The sequence below is a fragment of the Garra rufa genome, chromosome 8, assembly GCF_049309525.1.
Source record: "Garra rufa chromosome 8, GarRuf1.0, whole genome shotgun sequence".
Classification (NCBI taxonomy): Eukaryota; Metazoa; Chordata; class Actinopteri; order Cypriniformes; family Cyprinidae; genus Garra; species Garra rufa.
Window position 1 is genome coordinate 18,885,434 of NC_133368.1, and position 26,591 is coordinate 18,912,024.

The following is a 26,591-nucleotide window of genomic DNA, read 5'->3' on the forward strand; positions in this document are numbered from 1 at the left end:
TTTCCATAACTTCTGATGTAGTGCTGAAACACTTTAATCTATCCATGCCCATCAGGCTAGAATGTGACACATCGCCAGTGTCAGGAAGAGTTACTTTTAAAAGTAATGCATTACAATTGTGTTACTCCCTAAAAAAGTAACTCATTATGTTACTTCGCTACTTTTAATGGAAAGTAATGCCATTACGGTACTTGTGCGTTACTTTTTAAATCTGGTGAGGGCTTGCTTATTTGTTTTAATAAAAAAGTTCTATTTTTGGCAAATGTAAAAGCCTATTCACACCAAACGCCTGGGGCTGAAGGAAAAGTAAATTTACGTCTTTACGGTAGAACACACTTCAGCAATAATAAAAAAAAGAAGAACAAATGTTAGTTTATCTTGATTCATTTTGATTATTACTATAGTTGAATTGGATCATTTGGACCCAGACCTTTCCACCATTAGCTCCTTTGCTTTAATAATTAATTGCTAAGCCTTACTAATGGCTTGGCAGAAAGATGACATGACAGCGAATGACAACATCTCGCTTCAACACAAAATAGACAACTTCCTTTTCATGTACAGAATTGTCACACAATCTATAACAGGCCAAACACCAGCATGATGTTTCTCGAAATGTAAGATCTCGCTTCGATCTCATCAAACCTGATGTTCGACATGATGTGGAACAATTTGTGCACATTAAAGACAGACCAACCAGAAACTTCCAACACTGAAAAAAATGATTATGGCCCCAATTAAATTAAGCATGATTCAATTTCGCTAGTTTAAATAATAAAAATTTAGTTTTTGATTTTAATTAATAAGTATTAATTGGTTTTAAGCGAATTGCATGTGTTTTAAATCCAAGCCATGTGAATTAATTAAATTCAGTTAGAAAATATTAAGTAAACTTTCTGCGCATGCGCACAAATGCACATTCTCCCTGGCGCCAAAAGGAGTTCCCTTCCGGAGGGAACTCTACGCTGCGTCCTGGTGGACACTATGGGAACTGCCTTCAGCATGACCGGCTCTGAAACAAATGTATGAAACAACGACAGTGAACTTGACACTGGCCGGCGCCAGCCTATGACATCATCATCAGGCGCCTGCTAGTATAAAAGCAGGTGCCTGAGAGCACATTACCATCTTTTTGTCTTCAGAGTCCTCTGTTCTAAACGAGTGAGTACAGCGATGCCTAGAGAAAAAACTGTTTAGGAAGTGTGCGGATCCGTGTCAGAGAAATCTGACACTTGATGACGCACACGACTCTTGTTTGGTGTGTTTAGGTGTAAGAGCACGCGCGCTCTGCTCTAGAAGAGCGGAGCGCGTTCATTGTGAGAGTTTCACTTTGAAGAAACTCCGTTCTCGTCTGGCCCTTTTCTCGAGGGAATCGGGCCATCCATCTGCCCCACGCTGCTCCGGTCCCGCCACAGCTGAGGCTGCTCGGCGGCTGAGATTGCGGGGCTCACAGGTGGAGCTGGCTGACGAGTTTGAGAGAGCGTTTAATCGCTCGCGCACGTCAGCCGGAGGCGAGAATGCGCTGCTAGCGGATAATGTGTTGTCTCTCACATCCTCCGGTTCTGCAGCGAGTGCTCTTTTGGCTTCAAGCCAGGGCGGGCAGGAGGTTGAAATGGAAAGCAAATATGAGCTCGTTTGAGCCCATGCAGCCTCCCTGCCCCGCATATGAAGAGTTGATGTCTGTTGTGGACCGCGCGGCTGCCCGCTTGTATCTGCAGTGGAAGCCCGCGAGGGATGAGGCCGCTCTCGGCAGACTAGACGAGCGGTTTCTTCCGGGCCATGACAAACCCAACTCCTGTGAGCCTCCCATTCCTTCCTGATCTGCTTAAGAGATCGAGAGGGAATGGGACAGGCCATATTCAGCCCGCATTCACAGGCATCGGCATGTGAATCATGCTGATGTCGAGGGAATGCATGGGCGCGGATATGTGACGATGTCTCTCGCTGACGGTGGCGAACTATCTCTCAGAGCGAGGGACATCGACCCTGAAGGCTCCAAAGGCACATATGCGGCAGTGGCCGGTGCTCCTCTGCACACGATGGCAGTGTTACAGAGGCGCACCAGGCTGATCTGCTGAAAAATCGGGACAGAGCCCCAGGGGTTTGCATCCCTTGCTGGTCCACGCCTCCACCTAAACACCGGGGGGAAACCAGGCCCGTCCTGGCCCAAGGGCCAGAGACGAGGCCAGGTCACCAGTGTGGGGCTACCTGCCCCTCCCTTTTCCCCTTGACTCCGGGGCTGGGCCAATGATGAGACTGAGGCTCCATCTGTTGGCCCGGTATGTGAACAGTAAAGACACTTTAATAGAATATTCAAGCGTGTATGTGTATGTTTTCTTTTGTCTACCAGCTCCGCTTGGGTGTTTACTTTTGCAGTTTAGAGCTCCTCTTGAGTTCTACTGCCACCAAGTGCCGAGTGTAGCCAGGTCTCCCCTCGTTTTATAAATGAAAACAGTGTGTAGAGACCTCCACTCGTGGAAAACCCCTTCTGGGTTAGGCGTTGTCAGGTTTTAAATAAAACCTCCGCTAAAGAGTGAGATTGGTACAGACATGATCTAACATACATATACATACGAGAATATGTAAAACCCTCTTGAGCGTTGTCAAGCTGCTTCAAGCGGAAAGAGATAAAACGCTACTGAAGCCTCCGCTCACTCAAACCCTGCTAAGAGTAATACTCTTTTGGCATGAGTGTAGTCAGGTCCCTTCCCTGTGTATTTTATATACATATATGTGAGACCTCCACTCCTAGGAGTTTGTGTGTTAGGGTGAATAGAGCGTCGTTAAGGCTCCCTCTCTGTGAGAGATGAAGCCCCCGCTCTCTTAAAAAAAAAAAAAAAGAGCCCCGCTTTGAAGTAAAAGAGTGTAGCAGGCCTAGAAGGCCTCCTCTCTGTGAAGTCCTCTATATGAGAGACATATAGAGAGAGATACTTCTTAGCGCTGAATGTAGCCAGGTCATTCTTAGACCTCCATTCATGAGAGCTTTTTACTGGGTCGAGTGTTGCTAGGCTCCCTCTTTATGAGGTATTTCTGTCAAGCCTCCACTTTCCAGAAAATGCAGGCCGAAAACACAAGGCAAGGCAGCTTGTGAACTCTTTTCGTGGACCTGTCATTATAAGCGTGAGTGTAGTCAGGCCTCCCCTCCGCGAGAGGGCGTGTATACCTAGGCCTCCACTCAATAGAGCTTCCTCAGTTGAGCATCGCCAGGCTTGTTACGTTCGAGAGAGCTTGTAACCATTAAAGCCTCCCTCACTGAAAGCTCTGCTTCCGGGTTCTGCTATCACCCGGGAATAATACAGGTGTCTTTCTCGCGAAACGCTTAGAGCACCTTCTTAAATCCACGTTGGTGGTGTTTGCTCACGCAAGTCTTTGAGCACTCTCTGAAATCCACGTGAGTGGTAAGTGCACTACTCAGGCACTTCACTAAAATCCATACTTATGGTAAGGCTCCTCCCGTAAAGGCAGGTTCCTTCTTCAAATCCCTCACAGGTTGGACCACGCAGGATAATCCTCCGTGCCCATTTTTTGAGTTGGTTCCAAAACCCTTAAGTTTTACAACTCCTTTGATAGCACAGTGTAATAGGTCTCCCCTCTGTCACAACCAACAGTACTGAGACCTTCACTCTCACAGTTATAGCAGCTGGCAGGCCCATGAGTGCCTCGCTGACTATTTTTTGGGGGAGTGCAGTCTTCCACTCACCAAAAACTAGTGTTGTAGGCTTCTCTCCTTAGAGATGTAGTCTCGGAGCCTCCACTACACGGAGCTAGATGATAAATGAGATTTTCCATTATTGGCTCTGACTGTGAGTATCTACCTCTCTTGAGCGTCGAGTGTAGTCAGGCCTCCCCTCGCCTAGAGCGTTTTACCTGAGGCCCCCACTCTGAAGAGTTTCCTAGGGAGAGCGTCGTAGGCCTCCTCTTGCTTAGAGAGTCTTTCTGCTGAAGCCTCCCCTCTCCAGAAGCTCCGCTTTCAGGCTCCGCTATCGCCTAGAGACTGCAAGTCTGGTGATCCTCGCTATGCTCAGGACACCTACTCAAAACCACATTTGTGGTGTTTGCTCACGCGAAGTCTTTGGGCATTCTCTAAAATCCATGTGAGTGGTAAGTGCACTGTTCAGGCACTTCACTAAAATCCATACTCATGGTAAGGTCCCTCCCGTAAAGGCAGGTTCCTTTCTCCCATGGACCACGCAGGGTTCCTCCGTGTCCATTCTCTGAGCTGGTTTTTCTCAAAAACCTTTTAGTTTTCCAGCTCCAATCCAGATAGCGCTGCTAGCAGGATCGAGTGTCGGGCCTCCTCAGGCCTCACTCTCCAGAAGAGCTTCAAAATGAAGGTATTTCTGTCGCACAGGCTAGTCAGCCTCGCGGATGACCTTCAAGGCTAGAGTGTAGCTAGGTCTTGAGACCTCCACTCTCAGAGTTCTTCCTTGCTAAGCACGGAGGTGTGTTAGGCTCCCTCTTTAGAAAGCCTCCACTCTCCAGACTCCACTCAGGCAGTACTGTCGTTTAGGCTGTTCAGCTTCGATGAACGCCTGCAGTGTTGAAGTGTAGTAGGTCTTGGGACCTCCACTCTTAGAGTCCTTCTGCTGCTCGCAGAACATTGCCAGCCTCTCTCAGAGTCCTTCGTTGCCTCCAGAGACACACTAGAATTAGGCGGTCCGACTGCACAGGCTATTCAGCCTCGCGGACCAGCTCTGGTGTTGGGTGTAGATAGGTCACGGACCTCCATCCTTAGAGTCGTCCTCTGCTGGGTGCAGAGTGGTACCAGGCTTCTTTCTTACCAAAGCCGCCACTTTGCAGAAACTCCACTTAGGTAGTTCTGCTGCACAGGCTATTCAGCCTCACTGACTACCCTCAGTGTTGAAAGTGGAGTGGGTCACGAGACCCCCGCTTTTAGAGTTTTCCTTTGCAAGACGCAGAGTGTTTTTCTGGCTTCCTTGAAGCAGTCACTCCTCTTAACTCCCTGCAGGTAGTTCTGCTGCACAGGCTATTCAGCCTCACTGACTACCCCCAGGTTTTGAGTGTAGAGGCGCCACGGCACCTCCATTCTTAGAGTTGCACCCTGGAAGGCACAGAGCGTTGCCAGGCTTCCTTTCGGCGAAGCCTCCACTCCTCGGGAAATCTCCACTTAGACAGGCCTGCCGCACAGGCTATTCAGCCTCACAGGCCGTCGTCAGTGTCAAGTGTAGTTAGGTCATGGGACCTCCACTCCGTAGATTCCCTCTGAGCAGAAGCTCCACTCGGGTAGTTCGGGTTGCATAGGCTGTGCAGCCTCACTGAATACCCCCAGTGTCGAGTATAGGCTTTTCCTCCGGGCGTGAGTGTAGCCAGGTCTCCCCTCACTGAAGGGCTAGTGAGACCTCCACTCCTAAGAGCTGGTGGACTGAACGTTGTCAGGTTTCCTCTCTTTCTAGAGAGTCTTCTGTGAAGCCTCCGTTCTCCAGAAGCTCCGCCTCCAGTACTTTTAAGCGTGAGTGTAGCCAGGTCTCCCCTCACTGCAGGGCTATTTGAGACCTCCACTCCTAAGAGCTAGTGGATGGAATGTTGTCAGGTTTCCTCTCTTTTCAGAGAGTCTTTTATGAAGCCTCCATTCTCCAGAAGCTCCGCTTCCAGTACTTCTAGGCGTGAGTGTAGCCAGGTCTCCCCTCACGGCAGGGTTATTTGAGACCTCCACTCCTAAAGAGCTAGAGGATTGAATGTGGTCAGGTTCCCTCTCCTTTTTGGAGAGTCTTCTGTGAAGCCTCCGTTCTCCAGAAGCTCCGCCTCCAGTACTTCTGAGCGTGAGTGTAGCCAGGTCTCCCCTCACTGCAGGGCTATTTGAGACCTCCACTCCTAAGAGTTAGTGGATGGAATGTTGTCAGGTTTCCTCTCTTTTCAGAGAGTCTTTTATGAAGCCTCCGTTCTCCAGAAGCTCCGCTTCCAGTACTTTTAAGCGTGAGTGTAGCCAGGTCTCCCCTCACTGCAGGGCTATTTGAGACCTCCACTCCTAAGAGCTAGTGGATGGAATGTTGTCAGGTTTCCTCTCTTTTCAGAGAGTCTTTTATGAAGCCTCCATTCTCCAGAAGCTCCGCTTCCAGTACTTCTAGGCGTGAGTGTAGCCAGGTCTCCCCTCACGGCAGGGTTATTTGAGACCTCCACTCCTAAAGAGCTAGAGGGCTGAACGTTGTCAGGTTTCCTCTCTTTTTAGAGAGTCTTCTGTGAAGCCTCCGTTCTCCAGAGGCTCCGCCTCCAGTACTTCTAGGCGTGAGTGTAGCCAGGTCTCCCCTCACGGCAGGGTTATTTGAGACCTCCACTCCTAAGAGCTAGTGGATGGAATGTTGTCAGGTTTCCTCTCTTTCAGAGAGTCTTTTATGAAGCCTCCATTCTCCAGAAGCTCCGCTTCCCCATCTATACCTGTAGCACTGAATGTTGTCAGGTCCCTAGAGCAGGCGTCCGCCCTGCCGAGACATCCATTCCCTAAACTCCGCCCCTTATGGTCAGGGCGTTTATGAGCTCCTTCACTTAGAGAGCTAAGTGTAGTAGGCTTCCTCTAGGCCTCCACGCTTGAGAGTTGCGTGCACAGGTAGCCGGGCTAGCCGTGGCAGGTCACTGGGCCCCAGCGACTCTCGCTGATGCAGGGGTGATTTCCTTCTTGACTCCTCATTCAGTCAGTTTGATCACCTATCCCTCGGCATGGCGGTGTTGGTATAATCGTTCCCATAGTGTCCACCAGGACGCAGCGTAGAGTTCCCTCCGGAAGGGAACGTCTCAGGTTACGTAGGTAACCCTAGTTCCCTGAGGACAGGGAACGAGACGCTGCGTCTCGTGGCCATGCCTCGGGCCCTGCACATACCTCCGTCAGACAAAAAGATGGTAATGTGCTCTCAGGCACCTGCTTTTATACTAGCAGGCGCCTGATGATGATGTCATAGGCTGGCGCCGGCCAGTGTCAAGTTCACTGTCGTTGTTTCATACATTTGTTTCAGAACCGGTCATGCTGAAGGCAGTTCCCATAGTGTCCACCAGGACGCAGCGTCTCGTTCCCTGTCCTCAGGGAACTAGGGTTACCTACGTAACCTGAGACGTTTCCAGTCACGACTCAGTCAGGTTCACGGTGGGAACTTTTCATTCCGGACCCGGAGTTTTCATCATTCGGTCGATTTACACGGTGAGTAATATTTATGTGAGTAATAATGTAGTGTAGCACTGTTTATTACAGTAAATAGTTTGTTCGCTGTATAAATAATATCTGCAAAATGAGTCTTTGGGAGAAATTCCACAGCGACCAACGGACGGTCACATATAACTTACACAAATAACACAAATAATACTTTTTTATGTGACAGAATGTACTTTTAAGATATTTTTGTATGAAAATGTAGTTGTATAAGCCTAAAATACGCCGTTTATTTGAAAGGATAGCATCTATTTAAATGCTTAAGCGCTTTCGGAGATGCTCAGGCCGGTAACGTTATTGGTGTTCCCGCCTAGTTAACGTTACCACAGCCAGTCCTTCGGGAATCTGCCGGCTTCTAATGTGGTTAAACATGACATATAACGTTAACGTTAAATCCTTTTGGACGGGTCATCTTTAATGTCCTAACTTGTTTGTTCAAGAGCAGTTTGTTTTGGCTGAAGGTAAGGTAGTGCTTGCGTGATACCGAAAAAAATTATTAACTTCTGTGGCAACTATTGCATTTAAAGCAATGATGGGCAGATCGTATCCTTAACTGCGTGTTTGTACTGTAGAATTGTTTCCACAGACTCAAACTTTATTTGTGGTGTTACGTTAGATGTGTTTCGTTCATACTGGACACCATCACAACTCCAAATAACTATGCCTTGTAAATTAATAGAAAGTTCCGGGAAATCAAAAATATGGACGAAGGCATGAAGTTATGAGGGGAATTTCCAGTTAGTTCCTATCAGTAAATCTCACAATATAACATTGGATTTCTGAATGTTTTTAGTGTTCACAATTGTAATCATGTGAACATGCCCCTTTTTGCTAGCTTTAATGGTGCAGCATGTAAACTGTTTTAAACTAGCAATAATAATTATTGTGTTTTTACTTTCATTTGAGGGACTCTCTGCATGTTCCTGTGACTAGGACACATACCATTTCCTTGATGCCAAAGGAAGTTTCCAGGTTCGCCACTTTCCTGAAGTTGTATTATTCCAGCAATATGCACAGTAAGTATTTTTAGTATTAAAGCATTTTACAATAAACAGTTGACTTTAATGAAATATATCATATAATGTAATATGTTATGTTCCACAGATCACTGCTGTTTTCCAGAAAGGAGGTCTTACTGGGAGGAAAATGGTCAAATATTTCGGCATTTTACAGGAGGTATGTATTCATTTATCAAGTGTCTTTTCCTTTCCCATATGTATTATTATTTAACACAGTGATGTCAAATACAGTGTCCAGACAAAAATGTCTCTGCTTGAATTTAAATTCTACTTAAATTTCAAATACTAAAAGGGTTATAGTTGCTCAAAAAATGAAAATTCTGTCGTTAATTACTCACCCTCATGTCTTTCCAAACCCAGAAGACATTAGTTTATCTTCAGAACCAAAAAAAATTAAAACATTTTTTTAATGAAATCTGAGAGGTTTCTGGACTTGCATAGGCAACAATATAACTGGCCCAAAAACGTAGGACATAAGTGTAACCATTATGTGGTTCAACCGTATCTTTACAGAGCTAAAGAATAATTTTAATGTGCAAAGAAAACAAAAATAACTTTATTCAACAATTCTTCTTCCTGCCTCCATTGTCAAGACTACAATGACATATGCGTGTGTTTTTCTTTGCTTATAAACATGGTTCAGCCCATGCATGTTCATGTCAGCAACACCAAACACTTGTGTCATGGTACTCTCATGAATGGCAGACGGTGGCGCGGAGGAGTCTGTATTTTTGTTTTCTTTGCGCACAAGTATTCTCGTAGCTTCATGAAATTACTGTTGAACCACTGATGTCACATGGACTATTTTACCAATATCTTTAATGTGTTTCTTGGCCTAAGAACATTTCAGTTGAGTTGCGTTGCTGTCTATGCAGGGTTAGAAAGCTCACAGATCTCATTAAAAATATCTGAATTTGTGTTCCATTTGCAGATTAGGAACGACATGTGGGAGATATACAAATAGATTTGTCAGTTTTCTTTCTCATCTGCTTCCTTTCACTTTAACTTAAAAAAAACAGCTGTTTATGATGACATACTGATGTGTTTTTGTGCATATTGGCTGGTAAATATCAGTTGATACCCAACCCTACTAATAACAGTTTCTTTTTATTTAAATATAGGACAGTCAAAGAGATGACTCCTTGAAAGACCCACAACACATCACCATGGGCATACCTGTAAAATCCAGTACAAATTGCAGTTTGTTGCATGACATATGAACAGTTTTAGCACTATTGTTTTATTCACTATTGAAAAAATACAATATACTGTTTAATCACTATATACTGTTGCCTGTTTCCACATATTTTTTATTAATTTTGCAATTCCAAGTCCGCACTCAACAATGTGGCCTCTTTCACCTGTGAATTTTTGTTAATTTTTATTTTGTGAATGTGCAACGTTAAGTAAGCACTTGTCTTCCAAACACTTGTTGTATATACAAAGAAACTGTTACTGAATTTACATTTGATGACATTAAAAATAAATTCAAAACATTAAACTTGTTGTGTGTATTTGCAAAGCCATTTAAGAACCTCTCCTTAAGAAAAGGATTTTTTTTAAGGTAAGTGATTAAAACAATTTTGAAATTTAGTCAACAAAATGTGATTATTTAAATGTAGCTAAAATAAATTGATTGCAACCACTTACCTTAAAAAATTTGAGTAAATTCAATGAATATTTTTTCTTCAGAAACAATTAAATAAATTAAGAGGAAGTAGCATATTTAAATTGGGCTGAAATTACTATTTTTTTTAATACTAAGTTAACTAAATAAAATTGTTTAAATCCAAATAAATGTGTTTGTTTAAATTTAGATCAAATCAATTGATTGCAACCACTTACCTTAAAAAAATTTAGTAAATTCAATGAATCATTTTTTTCAGTGAAGTAGGACAAAAAGTCTAAGCACGGGACTACAGACTGGAAAAGTGGCAGCCAAGTACCAGCAATTGGACTATTGATGTACACAGTACAGGTTGGAGATAACACATGGAGACATGCAAATCAGCTGGTGGATTGTCAGACAAAATCCTCACCATTATCTATCCCTGATTCAAATAAAATTAAAATAATAAGGACTATGATGCTGCTGAGACTGCCTCTCCTACCCTAGATGTGACTAGTTGCACCTAAAGGTTCACAGAGACGTTATCCTGAGAGATATAGAAAACCTCCGTAAAAGCTTGATTTGTAGCTTTTTTGTAGTTAGCAACAACGTTTCAGGTTAACTGTGAATGTTATACAGTAAATTTAGTTATGTATTTCTGATTAATCTGGGGGGGAAGGGAAATGTAATGTTGCACAGCAGACATTCATCTGCCAGCATACACAACAGTTTTGAAATTGGAATATGATAATCTTTTAAAACACTTCAAATGTTTTTTTGATCAAGAGACCAAGACATGATGGTTTTAAGATAATGATGGTTCACATTTACTGAGCAAAATAAGATTTGTAATTCTGCACACAAAAGCCTTACAGTCAAAGCAAACTGTTAATAATACTCTATTCTATATAGAACTCTTTGGAACCAGACAGTTTCAGAATGAAATGCAAATGGCCTGTCATACCTGGATTGAGGTGCAGCGTCTCATTGTTGCAGAAGTCTGTAAAGCAGCAGTTGCGTTTGGAGACGTTTCTGGAGCTATAGCAGAACACCTGACCCTTGAGCTCTGATGGGGACAGGCAAGACTTCACTGCCTCCTCCTTCCCATTTATGAGCATTACTGAGTTCCAACATGCTCCTTCTGCCTCCGTCTCACAGGTGTGGTTTACACACAAGTGACACACACACTTTAAGGCTGAAAAAAAAAAGATTAACAGACTGATATTAGGCAAAATTAAGTTCCTTAGACACAGTAAAGGCAATTACATTTAAACCATGGTTGAATAAAATGAATGTATTTTATTTCCACCAGTGAAACAATACATCATTAATACCATGTGATGTGCCATGTCTAATTACATTCCTGAATTTTAAAGTAAGTGAAAGAAGACAGAAATTTAATAAATAAAATATTTAGCATCATGAATTATATATAAACATGCTAAAAAAATAAATGGTAACACTTTTGTTTGATGGTCCCTTTTGAACATTTTGTTGACTATAAATAACTTTGCACCTACATGTCTACAAACTCTCATTAGAGTATTAGTAGACTGTCTGCTTAATATCTGCTAACTCATTGTGATGGTCTCCCAACTGACATTCTACTGACTAGTGTTGGGCGATATGCACAATTTTCATATCGTCCTATCGTCAGCCTGTGAGATCGCCGATACACGATACTATCGTGCTAATTTATTTAATGATATGTAAATATGTCAATATGTAATAAATTCCTTATTCGTTTTATAAGGGTAGTGCATGTGACTTAAGTTGTGCATGTACAGAGCGCTGACGGTAGTTCTGTTGGATAGGTTTAAGTTTACTTTCGGTTTCATTCTCTGCTATCTTCAGGGAGCGGTAAATGTGTGCGCGTGAATGTAAATGAATGTATTTTTCTTTACCCGTCATATTGCGATAATGTTACCGCTGTATGTCTGATCTTTGTCATCAGTTCATGTTATAGTTCAGTTAATATTGATTGTGGAGAAAAGGTGCCGTGTAATTCACGTGCGTATGTTTAGCGCCATTTTATCGCATCGTGATTGTAGTTTACGCATACAGATGTTACTGAGGTGAATGTTTATGTTTACTATATACAGACGGATTCTCATATATCGTATTTAATTCAGCCTAAACCACATTTTACTACCTCTGTTATCCTAATGACTGTCTACACTTAATCGATGTACACTGTATGATGAATAAATCTCTTACCCATTTTCACTGCACCTTTATACCGCGGCAAGTTTCTGAGGCATCCTAGAACCGACTCTCCGCGCTGCATCGCTAAAGTTAGGTGCCTTTTTGACGCATAATAATAATAATAATAATAATAATAATCGTCTTACTATCGTCAAAGGCATCAGCAACAGGCGATATCTCTGACTATCGTCGATACACGATATATTGTCTATCGGCACAACCCTACTACTGACTATAAGTAACTTTGAAAGCATGTCGACTTAACTCTAACCCTAACCCTACCAGTTTACTAATACTCTACTAACATTCTAATGAGACCGCTCACCCCCCTTTTAGAAAAGCTATGGTGACACAGGACAGACAGCAGAGAGCAATGAGGGTTATTTACTAACGTAAAATAAGAAATTATATATACTCAATTATTCAATAAAACGATGTTATTGCGAATATTACTGTTACTTGTTCATCATTGTGTCAGTGTTTTTTCGCAAGAATAACATAGTAATAAAACGCGCTCTGTAAAGCAGTTTGTCCGTGATGATGCACTGGAAGCATCACTGTGCAGAGTGATCAGTACAGACACCATATATCGACTACATCCTCCCCTGTTTCTTAATTCTGGATCCATACTCCACAGATCACTAAGGATCACAGGATGCTAAGCCCTTCCTTCTGCCTACATCCAAGCTACCTCAGAGATTGCGTGAGAGCAATGCAGAGCCATTAAAGGCCTTTCCACACTGAGCATGAGGCGAAATGCTGACGAATTGTGCTTTCACACTGAGCGCAAAACGGATATTCGCCTTCTGCTAATTTACGTGGTGTCGACCAACAATGCATTTTCCCTCAGATACGTATCTTGTATATGGATTTAACATCGTCCATTGAGTGCTTGTAATAACTTCTGATTGTGATCTGCAGTTTATTTTGATTCTATGATATGACATGCACTCTTTGAATGTTTAATAACGCCACACTGCTTATTATCATACACATCCTTTATTGTTATAAAAATACCATGATCTGCATACAAAACAAATACAGAAAATATAACATACATATATATATATATATAAATATATTGTGGCGGGAGGGGCAAACTAAAGACACAGTGGGTGTGGCGTCAGGCCTCGGAGAGGCTTTTATTAAACAGAAAAATGAAAGGGAAGTGTCCAAAAGGGAAATAAAGTGTCCAAATAAAAGGGGGATCTGGTGTCCTCGAGTGCTGGGGTTTCGTGAAGGATGGGCAGTGTCCGATAGGGAAGGGTCCAGGTAAGGGGCGGAGTCCGGCGGCCGCACGCGCTCCTTGCGCTGGACCGGGGTGCTAGGGGCGGCGGCATCTCTTGCGGCTTCGTCCCTCTCGAGCTGTCCGGAACTTCCAGCGGGGAATACGGCCCGGCATCCTGGCCCGTCGGCCGTCTCTGGTGCGGTCTTTAACCGGACCGCGGGTCCGGCGGCTCGTCCTCTTGGCGGCGCGGGATTCCCTCTTCACCCCTTCCTGGACCCGCGAGGACACCAGCATGCATGCACGGGGGAGAGACCGGTCTCCTGAGGAGAGGCACGCTCGGGATTTAAACAGCGGCGGTGATGAGGCTTCATTTCCTTCACGTGTCCTCATCACACGCCGCCAGCCCGAGCCGATTACTCGCCCCTCCTCTCCCCTACACACCCACTCCCGTCGGGAGCCTGGAGAAGGGCGGCGAATAAGGGACGGGGTGGCGATGATAAAAGGGGGGAGGCAGCCGACTCGTCACAATATATATATATATATATATAACATAATCATATGTCTGTTTGCTTTTATATTTCATGTGTAGAACAGTAGTTTCAATGATTTTTTTTATAGGCTAGGGGAGAGTGAACACGCTCTGACTCATATAACACTCATGCACATGGAAGAAAACGCACAGTGTTCTCCTCCAGATCACATAATTCAGTAGAGAATTAATAGAAATTATATTAAGAACATGTGAGAATAACCATCTGTTCTCAGATGTGATGATAACAAGAGCGCATCCTCTTCTCTCTCTGAATACTTTTCTCCTGTGTTTGTTTACACTGTTTTTTTTTAAACAGCACCACCACTCTTGTCCTTTTGTGCAACAGCAGCTGCTCCGGGCACACAATGTAATGCTCACATCTTATTGGACGGCCGTGTTTTCGCTTTGCGAAACTAAAAAGATTCATCGGACTGGTTGTTAAAAAACCATTCGCTTTTTCGATGCGCGGATGTTCACGGTCTATGTGGAAGCATCCATAGGAATCTGTTGTTTTATTCCTGCGCGTCATCGCTTGCGATATTTTGTTTCGCTTTTTCGCATTTAGTGTGGAAAGGCCTTAAGACCAGCATTTAGCAGCTTGAGATGACATTACAGCAGACAGAGGACAGCAGGAGTTAATTGAGAGTCCAAATGTCGGCCAATGAGATGTGAAAGTCTTCCGGATGCTCACTAGTAAGTATGCTTCAGCAACTGGACAATAAAGGCTACATGGAGCTAGAGTGAAGCTCCTCTGTGTCAAGACTCTGATGTAAGCTGCTACACAAAGAGTAGTTTTCCTCCAAGTACTGCAAGATGCTTTAGTGACCTTCATGATGTCGCCAGCATCCAAACTCAAGAACTCATATAGTCACAGAGTCTATAACTGCTGCAGACTGAAGCTGTCCAACCACTTTTTCTTTTACAGGGTAGGATTATCCACACCTTATTACCCCATAAGGCCAGTTCATCTAGGCCTGCCTAACAGACCTGCCCTCATCAAGACTTGCCTAAATTAAACCACTAAGTCCAACCAAAGATATTACGCATCACCTTTCCAGCCAGCAGTCTCTTTACAGCTACTTCAGGCTCATATACTGACCTGTAAAGACAAGTTGAGAGATTGCAACTAGATGTGCTCCCTTACTGCCTGTTTGAAGCAAGACCATGAGGCCATTTTACTGCTCAAATCCAAGACTACTATAGTTACCATAGATGGAAAAGCCAGATATGCCACACCCTTGTTATGAGTGAAACATGACTCTCCAAGCACCCTCATTAGATACCTCTGTGCCTTGTCTCAGAGGAATAGAGCTGTGGTTAGCCAGAGATCCACAAGCAGCAGCCTACCAGGCCTGAGATGAGCAAGTTAAAGAAGGCAGGATATGCACAAGAGATACCTTCTGACCAAGTGGTTCAATCAGTCTTCAACTTCATTCCAACACGAAGGAAAGAATCAACCAGTTGCTACTTTCTGGTCCCACGATAGGCCCATATCTGATGTTTGTCCTCCTGAGGTTTCATGAACATACTTTAATGTGTGTATTGACATTAGAGCAGTGCTTCTCAATCCGCGGCCCAACGTGAATCCAAATGAGGCCCTCAATGCTGACTACAATTAAAAAATAACTTCCAGTTCTACAATTAATTTTAGTTTATAATTTAAGTTCTAAGAAGAAATGGTGATTAAGCATCAGGATAAGGCAAGTGTACAAAGTGCTCTAAGAAAGAAACTCCAATTGAGTAAAAGAGTTGCGATTCCAGTTTGTTCAGTTTGTTACTACAAAAAACAAATTTGTAATTCCTGGACATTATATGTCCATGTACTATTATACTCTCTGGAAAAAAATCAGTAATCTCTATGCACATGGGAGAACTCAATGTTTGGCAACAACGCACACATCAACCAGAGGGAGAGCAAGAGTGCGCCTATCAATGTGCTTCATTCAGCAGTGCTGCACTTGCTCAAGACGAATGTCTCCAAAGAATTGTGTTTTTGGTTGTGAGCTTGTTTGGCTTCCCAAAAAACCCAGTGTTATGTGAACAGTGGATGTAGTTTGTTTTTCCAGGCAGCAATTAAGTTTGGCAATTGTTTTTCATTGTTCCTGTCATTTCGGTGACAAATGCTTTTTTTGCTCGAATGCTCGACTAACAGTTTAAGGACAGACAGTCCTTAAACTGTTAGTCGACTGATGAAATCATGGAGCTACTGACCATCATGATAGTGGACACAGACAGCGGACAGACCCCTAACCCCGACTTGCGGGGAGGAACATCCGTCCTTAAAAAGGGCAACGCTCTGAAGGGACCCTTTAGTGTAAAGGGGAGCATACTAAACCCAGTCCACATGGATGCCTACTAGGAGAAAGGTGGTGCTCAGAAATTACCCTTCCTTAGAAGGGGAGCATACTCATCCCACTAGGAGCCGTGCTCTAAAATGGGACCCTTCGCAAAGAGGAGCAAACATGTTCGAATCAGGAAGCCTGAGAGGAGGTAGTGACCATTTCTTCCCTTTGTCAAAAGGAGAAATTCGCCATGCGGCAGTGGCGCTGCTTTGAAGGAACCTTGAATAAGGTGAGCTGCCAGCAGCCTGAAAAGACTTCTACGTAAGAAGTCCTTGATTCTAGCAACCAAACTCATCTCAAGGCCCTGAAGAGGGAGAGCTCCTAGCTAGACATGAGGCCTGAGGGGGAGTTTCTACTCAGCCCGGAAGTCAGGCACAGACAGGCTCCTAACCCTGATTAACAGAGAGGAAAACCTGCCTGCCAGGAGGCAGCACTCTGATTTAATCCCTCCTCAGAGGGGGAGTTTACTTCTCCTGCCAGGAGCAGTGCTCTTAAGTGGAACCCTTCTCAAAAAAGGGGAGCAATCATGCTTGACTCAGGAAACCTGGTGACAGACTCTACCAGACAAAAGGGGAATCTTGCCATACGACAGTGGTGCTACTTGAAGAACCTTGAATTAAGGTGAGCTGCTGCTGTCGATGAGACTTCTGTGTCAGAAGTCCTGTCTCTAGCATAGCAAGGGTAGGTTCCAAGCCCTGAGGACAGGGAGGAATACAACAACCCACCAGAGGGTGGTGCTCTGAGAGGACCCTTTCTGCAGAAAGGGGAGCTACCAAAGTCACCTCAAGGCCCTGAGAAGGGAGAGCTCCAGGTTAGTCATGAGGACAGACTCCAAACCCTGAAGGCCAGGGAGGAACGCCCGTCCCAACGAGGGGGCGCTCATTGGGGACCCTTTCCTCAGAAAGGGGAGAGCCCAGCTCGTGTGTGAGGCCTGAAGAGTGAGAATCAGCCTGGACAAGAAGGACAGGCCCTTAACCCAGATGAACCGGGAGGTAAACCTGGCTCTGTCAGCGAGAAACGGTACTCTGAATAAACCCTTTCTGCGGAAAGGGGAGTACTACCTCGGTTGAACCGACCCTGCCCTCGGGCTAACAGGGGGATCGACAGACCCCAGTCTAGGTGGACTTATGTTCCTGTCTCAATGGGACATAAATTCCCCGGAGCAGGAACTTATAAGGACAGACCCCTAACCCTGAAGGCCAGGGAGGAACGCCCATCCAGCCGAGGGGGCGCTCATTAGGGACCCTTTCCTCGGAAAGGGGAGAGCCCAGCTTGTGTGTGAGCCTGAAGAGTGAGAATCAGCCTGGACAAGGCTCCTAACCCAGATGAACCGGGAGGAAAAAACCTGGCTTTGTCAGCGAGAAGCGGTACTCTGAATAAACCCTTTCCGCGGAAAGTGGAGTACTACTTCAGTCGAACCGCCCCTGCCCTCGGGCTAACAGGGGGATCGACAGAGCAGGAACTGGAGAACTGAGAAATTGCTCCTTGGAGACAAAACTCAGGAGGTGCTGGAAAGATAAGATCACTCCAGGATCTAAAGTCCACAGAGAGGGTCTGGAAGAGGGATTCTCATTCAGGCCTGCAAAGGACAACGTTAAACATGCCAAGGGCAATCCTAAGAAAGAAACTTAGGGAGCTTACCTTGGAGAGGACATAAGTCCTATGTCTAACATATGCTGAGAGGGTGGTTTACTGCACGACCTGTGGTGTGGAGAGGACGAACACTGCCGTAACCATAATCCGTAGGATCAGAGGGGGAGCATCCGCCGAGAGCTCGTCATGTTTCTCTCTGAGAAGCAAAAACACAACACACAGGCCTGAGACAGTATTAAGTTCCTTTTCTTTATTAAAAGAAAAAATGGATCGTACTCACCCATAAGTGACCTGCATTTAACTCAAACTTAAACAAAACCTGTTTAAGGAGTTCAAATCCGGACCATAGGAAATGGAGGTTCTTATGGGACATAAGAACCGCTACGTGCAGGGAGCTCGTGTTGTTAGGGCTCGGACCTGGGCCTTCATGGAATGAAGGACTAAAGGCAGTGATCTACCTAGTCCATAGTCACATAAATCCAGAAAGGCCAATGAGCCTGGGAAAACTAATAGATCAGTGAAAGACCTCTGGTTAGTCCTCCTAAAAGCAGCCCAAACCAGCAGAGTGGGCTGTCTACTTAAACCCTAGCAGGGGAGACAGCACCATCTAGGCAAGAGCTTAAAGAGAACTGCTCAAAAACCCCCCAAAGGGGAGTAATCAATAAGCCAACACACAGACATCCGCAGATATCTGTATGTGTAGGAAGGACCACCAGAGGTAAAAAACTGACCGAAAGCCTCCAGACCCTAAAGGGGGAAGAATTAACACACAGCTAGCCTCAGACAGCTGTAGTTAATAAGACTGTTCTGCCATAATCATGGTCGAACTAGTCTAGGAAAATCTCCCCCTTTATATATATATATATATGTATTATTATTATTTTTTTTTTGGCTGTAAATTAACTCCACAATCGCGAAGCGCAGCACATATTCGGCTAAACATACTCCGCCCAGGCGCCAAATTCCCTCAGGAATAAAACAAGCAAGGAGCCGCTGGCGACGCCGCGAATGCGTCTGTTAATGCCGCGAGAGGCAAAAATGCCACTCATGCAAAATGAGGAACAGAGAAACTCACTTCCCTCCTTTGCGAATGCGTTTTCGCGATAAGCCCATTAGTTCCCTCGGGAGCTGGACGTGCTGTAATTTACCACACCCACGTAGCAGAGAGTCGTTGCAAGTGGATATGAGAGCGTGCCTCTCGTTACAAACAAACAATGAATGCACCGAATGCATTCTACTCTCTCAAGAGCTAATCTTGCTTGCGTTCTCCCCTCACAGCTCGGGCAGTGTGAAAGTGCGGGTATCAGATTACCACACACGTCACAAGCAGGCCTCCGGTGAGAGAATACATGCACTCCTAGACAAAGAGAAGCTGAAGACAGCGAAGAGGATGTGTGTTTACATCGGCGACTCTTTATACTGTGTCGCCCGGTAGTGACGCACCAGCAGTGACGTGCGCGCCGCGGTGACGTCATACGCTGTCGCCAGCCATTTCATGTAGTTTTTCTATATGCATTCTTCAGACACGAGTCACGCTGCGGAGTTCCCCAATAGCGACCCCTAGGGGACGCGGTGAGAGTTCCCTCGGAAGGGAACTGTGTGTTATGTACCTTTAAGGCTCTGATATACTCACAGCAAAGTTTTTTTTCATTCTCTCTTTCATTCTCTTTTTTCCCTTTTTTTTTGTTTTTGTTGCACAAGCTCTGCAATTTGACACTCCAGTCAAGTAAAACCACACCACATTTATTTATATAGCACTTTATACAAAAGATTAATTTAAAACAAACAGATTTACAGTATTAAACATGAAAAAAAGGTGTCAAAAATTGCTTTCAATTAGAAACTCCAATGTTGATGTTTTTATTAGCGTCGACATGTGACTGTGACGGATTCAGTAGAGGAAATGAGCTGAAAACGATTTCCACATCAAAAATGACTGAGCCTTAGTGCACACCTACCTACTATGTAACTGCCTCACAACCAATGGTAGTTTAAAGGTCTTTATCAGCCAAGGTGAACTTTTTAGGAAAGTTTGCTTTGGTAAGCCGTTTTGAATTCCTGAAGCAAATTCCAAACAAAATTTTTGGCTTATTTTGTTTGAGATTACATCATATTTTGGGGCCTTTAGAGTTATCTTTATAGAATGCCCACTCCTGGGAAAATATAAACAGTGAAAAATTTTTAATTGTGGCATGGTTCACAAGAATCAATATTTCTTGAGAAGAAAAGATACTTTGGTAAACAGGCTTAATGTGTTTTTATTTAAAGGTTAAGGTACCTGTGCACCCCACACTTCCAATCAATCACATCCCTGTCAGTGATTACTGAATGTCTTAAAGAAAATTGAGAAGCACAACTGTATGTGTGTAATTAGTTAAGTCAGATAATGTTTGTCTGTAACTGTGACTTTGATGAAGATCAAACCACATTTTATGAATAACTGATTCAGATTAAGATTTTTATAGATGGTCTATGGATATATCAACAAACTGATTGACAAGATGACTCCAGAAGCTTGGAAGGAGAAGATTATTCCAACATAACAGCAATGCAAATCACACTGACAAAATCACACAAGAAGTAAAGTGAAAACCATGACTTGGCCAAGTTGTCTCCAGACTTTAATCCAACAGAACACCTTGGGGGTTATCATAATAAGAAAAGGTATAGCAACACAATCCCTGCAGCAAAAAGAAAAAAAGTCTCCAGAAATTTGTGAAACACTTTTGTTGCATTGAGTGACTATCAATATTGTCTTTGTTCTGATATAGCCTAACAATAAAAACCCTTAAATAAACCTGTGGAATGTATAAGTAATCTTGTTAACCTATATTTTTAGAACCCATGGCCAGTTGCTATTTGTGCTGTGTGACAGGAGGTTTTTAGGTTATGTAAGCAAGTTCTTACTCTCAGACTGCAGTGAAAAGCTCTGTAATGCAGCTTAGTATAATCTAAAGCTGTCTGTAACACACCTGCACGGTAGTATATGTGTGTACGACCCATTCTGAGACATTTCTTTTCAACCGAGGAGGAACTTTCACTTCCATGTCTTTCAGAATGTAAACTATTCAATTTTAGACAGAAATTCTGTTATAAATCTGTTATAACTCTAATATACCAGTCAACCAATTAATTCATTATGGAGATGTACAGCACAAACCCAACCACGGCATCTGACTGAAACTGCTTTCTCTCCAAAGAGCTCAGATGTAGCCTTCTCTTGAAAACAAGCTCATAAATCTAATGATACAATCTGAAATATGCTCCCGAAACTAAAAGGGGAGGTCATTTCTTACACATCCAGAGAAACATTTGTACATATAACTCTAGGTACTCTTCATTATGTGACAACAACAGCATAATAAAAATTCTTATAACTGCATTCTGAAGTTACTTTTCATAGATTTGTATTTCTCCACAGCTCTAAAACCCAAAGAAAGGAGTTTGATCAATAATCTCTCTCTCTTTCCCCTTATTTTTGTAATTGATCTTTTTATGTAAAATCAATTTTAAAATCTCTATAATTCACAAGTTTTCACACATTTTTTCACACAAATTATAAGCTTTTTGAATCTAGAAGACATCACTGAGGTTATCTGAAATGTGCAAAATCAAACATTAAAATATCTTCAATATTGTATTAATTTTATGTGAAATGTGTTTATTGATCCCAGAGAGGTTTAGTAAAGCTTTACAATGTAATAGTTACAATGCAATGCAACAGCCATAAGAATCAAACTCTTCAGGAGTTTGGATCACTAAAAGCCATGGTCATGGGAGTTTCAGTCTTGATCATGATTAACTATTATTCTGTTATGTAATTCATGGGTTTGGGCAATTTAGGCAGGTCAAATCAACAGAGAAACAGTGCAGCCTCTAAGACTGTAAGAATCCACTCAAGGTGAAGGCTATGACAATTGCTTGCATGCTTTACAATGTAAAACGCTTTGAGTCTCTAAGAAAAGCTCCATAGAAATGGAGCAAATTATTAAGGGCCAAGCACAGAAGTTCTGTAGGCACTTATTGTTATTTTTCTGCTCTTAAATTTATGGCAGCCCATAGAACTGTTCATAGTAAAGTTAGAAGCACACAGATAGAGGACAGTCTTATCATTAACCATATGCTTATAGAAACAAAATTATTTTTTCCTCTGGTTCGCTGGCTCACATCAAGTAAAATGTACCCTATGACATAATTTAACATACAATTCTTAAAAAACATGCTGCATAAAATGTATTGAAAGCTTTTTGATAGATTAAACTGCTCTCGCATAATCCTTTATACGAATCTGTCAAGCATGCCAAAGTTGATGTGAGGCTATATCTCCACAAAACTTTGCTATATTGAGATTAAACTTGGTATACTTCATAGCCCCACAACCCTGGGGGTACATGAGATGTTTCAGTGGAGAACTGAATAATGAAGACTGATAACTTGTGAACAGTTTAAACAAAATCATGAGACAACCTCCTTTAAGCAAAAAAGCCACTATAATAAATAAAAAAGTAATGCCTATAAACACATACCTCTTAGAAAATAGATTTTTAGATACTTCTACAAACTCGTTGCCTATATTTTTCGCTCAGATATTTTGCATATTTTAAATTGTTGTCAAGATTATTAAAAACATGACAAGCCTTTGGCAACAGTAGCGCTGTTTCTGCTTTCCAAACATACTTTAAACAGAAAATCTTGAATTCAAAATTTGAATAGCTGCAAAGAAATCCTTTCTGTAACCTATTTTGTGGATTTCTGACAATTTGAGCACTTTTGAGGAATATTTGTAATCTGCAATACTACATGACATAAACAGATTATGCAAATTACAGTAATTTTAATTTAGGGTTACTTAAGATTCCTTTAATGTGCTAATTTTTGTCTGCCTGTTTGCAAGATATGATGTTAATTATATTTTGTTAATTGAAAATAAATATTTTTTACTCAGCAGTAACTGTACTAAGGAATTTTACATTTATTTCTCCCTGTCAGATCATCAAGGCATGTTAGAGCAATTTGCCTCACAAAGGTCAAACAACTCTTCATGTATGCATGTTTCTCATTCCGACTGTACTGAAAAAAATCATACTGCATTTGGCCATTTACTCAAGACTGTGAAAAGTAAATGCTTTCTTAAAGCTAATTCACACCGCACAAACACGTGCTAACCAAAGCAGACAATCACCAGATTACAGAACATCACTTCACAACAAACACAGAGTGAACATGTTCAGTCAGTGAAAACAAACGCCATTGGAAAATCTCTGTCGGTGTAGTGTAAATTTGCTTTCAGAGATGTGTTTTTTTTTTTTTCAGAGATATGAAGTAAATGGTAAATGAACTGGACGCACATGTGAACACCTGTTTCACCAGGCACTAATGTCTTGATCTTTTGACTTTAACCAGTTCATTATATAATGTTCAGAGTCCATCTAAAAAAAAAGTTAGTTAAGCATAATCATAGCAAAATGAGGCGGTCATTAAGTTTACAGCAGTGTAACGTCATCTAAATACAATAAGATTACACAACATATTATTATGACTATGACCTCAACTTTACTTACTGTTGCAGTCACAAATATACTTCCACTTCTGGTCTAAAAACATGTTTAATAGAGTTGAGAGTGAATTGGCAAGGCAGAAATTGTACCTGCAGTAAGTTGCACAAACGTGAAGAGTAAAAGCGCCGCTTCTGAGCACCTGAGATAAGACATGACATCTGTCACTCTCCACTCATCAATACATCCACCTTTACAGACAAAATCATCGTGACTCTATTCTGCTGCATTTCCACAGTGACTGTTTGCATTGCTCCACTCAAAATAAACCCCAGAGCAACTAAACATGTAGAGAGAGACTTGCTCCGCCTCTTGTGGCTCAATGTAAGAGGATTACAGAAAGAGAGAGAGAGGGGAAGGGGGGCAGGGGTGAATTCAGACGCCATGACTGGAAAATACCAATAACCTCAGTAGAGGAACTATAGTACATATTATTTATTTATTTCCTCATAAGAAACATTCCTGGAATTATATAAGTTTTAGGACCTGGCTGCTGTGATTGGTCTGGACAGTTTATGGGTTTTAAGTAATACAAACTATTATTACGTTTGTTATTTCAATCAAAAAAAAAAAATCTTTTTTGTATTAAAGTAATCAACTTTTCTTTTTTCTTTTTCTTTTTTTTTTTTAAAGGTGTTTAATGGTCATTATTATTATTTTTGTCATGAACATAATAAGATGACTATTTGGCATTTAAAAGGAGTATTGATATACATGATATATATATAGACGTGCAAAGACTGCCTCGAGGGCAGTGGTTTAAATGTTAAAAAAAGGACCAAACATAGAATGCCAATTTTAATTACACAAAGCATTTACAAGACATGAGACTCTTATAGTTTCCCTATGAAACTATTTACCATCACAATTTAGCATCCTCAATGTCTAAACCAAATATTCTAGTGGGATTATTTAAAATTTTACTGTATGCACCATAAACTGTATTAAAAAACACAATAGGACAATGCATCTCCACTTCCTTGCACTGTAGTAAATTAAGCGAAAACATCCCAGGTATGGCTCCTGTTAATGTGTGGCAATGATGTCATTTGGAGCCTGAGCCTGTGCAGTAGTCTCATGTCACTGTGAAATCGTACCTACAATCAACAAGTGTGTGGTCTCGTGGTTAAGATTTGAAAATCGTCTAGTGTGCAGCCAGCCTTACTATCACTGTGTTAAAGTGATAAAATATAGCTTAATTCAAACCAAATTTCTGATATTATCCATCATACTAATTTGACTAATCTGATTGTTCACTTTCATTCTTTAACCGCCAGTGCAGCGCGTTAGCATTCCGTTAGCCGGTTAGCTTGCCATTCGTGTCTACTACAGTTTTCTTTTCTACTTTCACTCCGTTGTTTCTCCCCCTGCTCTGTTTTTCACGAGTTCATCAAACAACAGTGGAAAGTTAGAATCGTTCTACAATCCCGGTGAGAAATGGCTTCTTTTCCTGCTATTGTTGTTTGCACCGCTTGCCACATGTAGTTTATCTATCTCTGTTGGCAGTGAGGGATTTACATGTGATAAATTCAGGGAAATAGTTAGTCAGACAGAGAAGATTTCTGAACTAGAGACACACATCCAAACTTTAAAAGAGGATAGTAGGAATGTGAGGGCCTTAGATACGACTTTGGATGCGACTAGCTTAGGGAGTCATGTACATTGTTCAGTTCCAAAGATGGCTGCAGATAAAGTCTTAATAGTGTGTGATTTTAACATCCATGTTGATATCCAAAAGCTCAGAAAAACTTGATGATATAACAGAAACTATGGGCTCTCTCTTTTCTAGCACTTTAGATAGGGTTGCTCTTTTATGCTTAAGGAAAATTAAGGAAAACAGTCCGACACGCAGCTGAAGGAAAACAAACCTAGAGGTTTTTCGTACCGCATGGCATGAATGTACCCTATTGAAAGCATTAAAAACTGCTAGATCTAATTTCTTTTTGACTCTTTTAGAAGAAAACAAACATAATCCTAGGTATTTATTCAATACAGTGGCTAAATTAATGAAAGATAAAGCAGCAACAGGTGTTGACTTTTCCCAACAGCACAGCAGTAATGACTTTATGAACTACTTTCTTTCCAGGATCAATACTATTGGAGATAAAATTATAACCATGCAGCCGTCAGCTACAGTATCGCATCAGATATCAGTATACGCTATAGATCTCCATTTCCACTCATGCTCTACTATAGGAGAGGAAGAATTGTATAAACTTGTTAAATCATCTAAACCAACAACATGTATATTCTATTCCATCTAAGCTACTAAAAGAGGTGCTTCCAGAAGTCATAGATCTTCTGAATATTAATTAATCATTATCATTAGGATATGTCCCCAAAACCTTCAAACTGGCTGTTATTAAGCCTCTCATTAAAAAAACTAAACTAAACCCCAACAAATTAATTAATTACAGACCAATCTCAAATCTAGATACTAGAAAAGGTAGTATCCTCACAATTATGTTCCTTCTTACAGACAAATGGTATCTGTGAAGATTCCCAGTCAGGATTTAGACTGTATCATAGTACTGAGATTGCTCTTATTAGAGTTAGAAATTACCTGTTCTTATCATCTGATCATGGTTGTATCTCTCCATTAGTGCTACTGGATCTTAGCGCTGTGTTTGACACTATTGACCACAACATTCTTTTGAATAGAATTTGAACTTGAAAATTATGTTGGCATTAGTGGAAGTGCATTGGCATGGTTCAAATCGTACTAATCTGACCACCATCTATTTGTGGCAGTGAATGAAGAGGTATCATATTAATCACAAGTCCAGTATGAAGTACCTCAAGGCTCAGTACTAGAGCCATTACTTTTTATATGTTACCCTGGGGAGATATTATCAGGAAACATGGTGTTAGCTTTCACTGTTATGCTAATGATATTCAGCTCTATATTTCGTCACAGCCAGGTGAAACATACCAATTAAAAAAAAAACAATGGAATGCATAGTTGATATAAAAAACTGGATGACAGGTAATTTCTTACTGCTAAATTCTGAAAAACAAAACAGAGTAGTTGGACCTAAAACCTCTGCATGTAATAACTTAAAACACTGTCTAATACTTGATGGCTGCTCTGTCAATTCTTCGCCATCAGCTAGGAACTTAGGAGTGCTATTTAACTTCAGTGCCGCCAAACATGAAAATACTTGCAATAGCCCTGTGATTGGGATCAGTCAGAAAAGGTTCAATTAATGCTTAACCTGACACTTAAATATGTAAAGCTTGTGAGGCAGTCTAAACAAGCTCATGGACAGCACACGTCAGGAGAAAATCCCATCAAAAAGACAAAGGCAGACACCACAGTGGCTCAAAATTAAGACCACATTTTGTGCATGTA

General features: G+C 42.1%; 1 protein-coding gene and 1 long non-coding RNA gene across 3 annotated transcripts in view; one reads left to right on the forward strand and one right to left on the reverse strand.

Annotated features, from left to right (window-relative positions):
* The window catches only part of acvr1c (activin A receptor type 1C), an 85,643-nt gene extending 62,160 nt beyond the window's left edge, over positions 1-23,483 (reverse strand). Inside the window, exons 1-2 of the mRNA XM_073846341.1 lie at positions 23,332-23,483; positions 10,749-10,979 (exon numbers count right to left, since the gene is read on the reverse strand). Of these exons, the coding sequence (XP_073702442.1) occupies positions 10,749-10,979; positions 23,332-23,395 (295 nt within the window). The 5' untranslated portion in view covers positions 23,396-23,483. The remainder of the gene's footprint in view (positions 1-10,748; positions 10,980-23,331) is intronic.
* Positions 7,064-9,676, forward strand: LOC141341195 (uncharacterized). Of its 2 annotated transcripts, XR_012356634.1 has the most exons (4): positions 7,064-7,147; positions 8,063-8,172; positions 8,261-8,332; positions 9,297-9,676. It is a non-coding gene; the product is annotated as an uncharacterized lncRNA (long non-coding RNA). The 2 variants fall into 2 exon arrangements; XR_012356633.1 differs by lacking the exon at positions 7,064-7,147 and having other exon boundaries at positions 7,607-8,172.
* Positions 23,484-26,591: the final 3,108 nt, after the last annotated feature.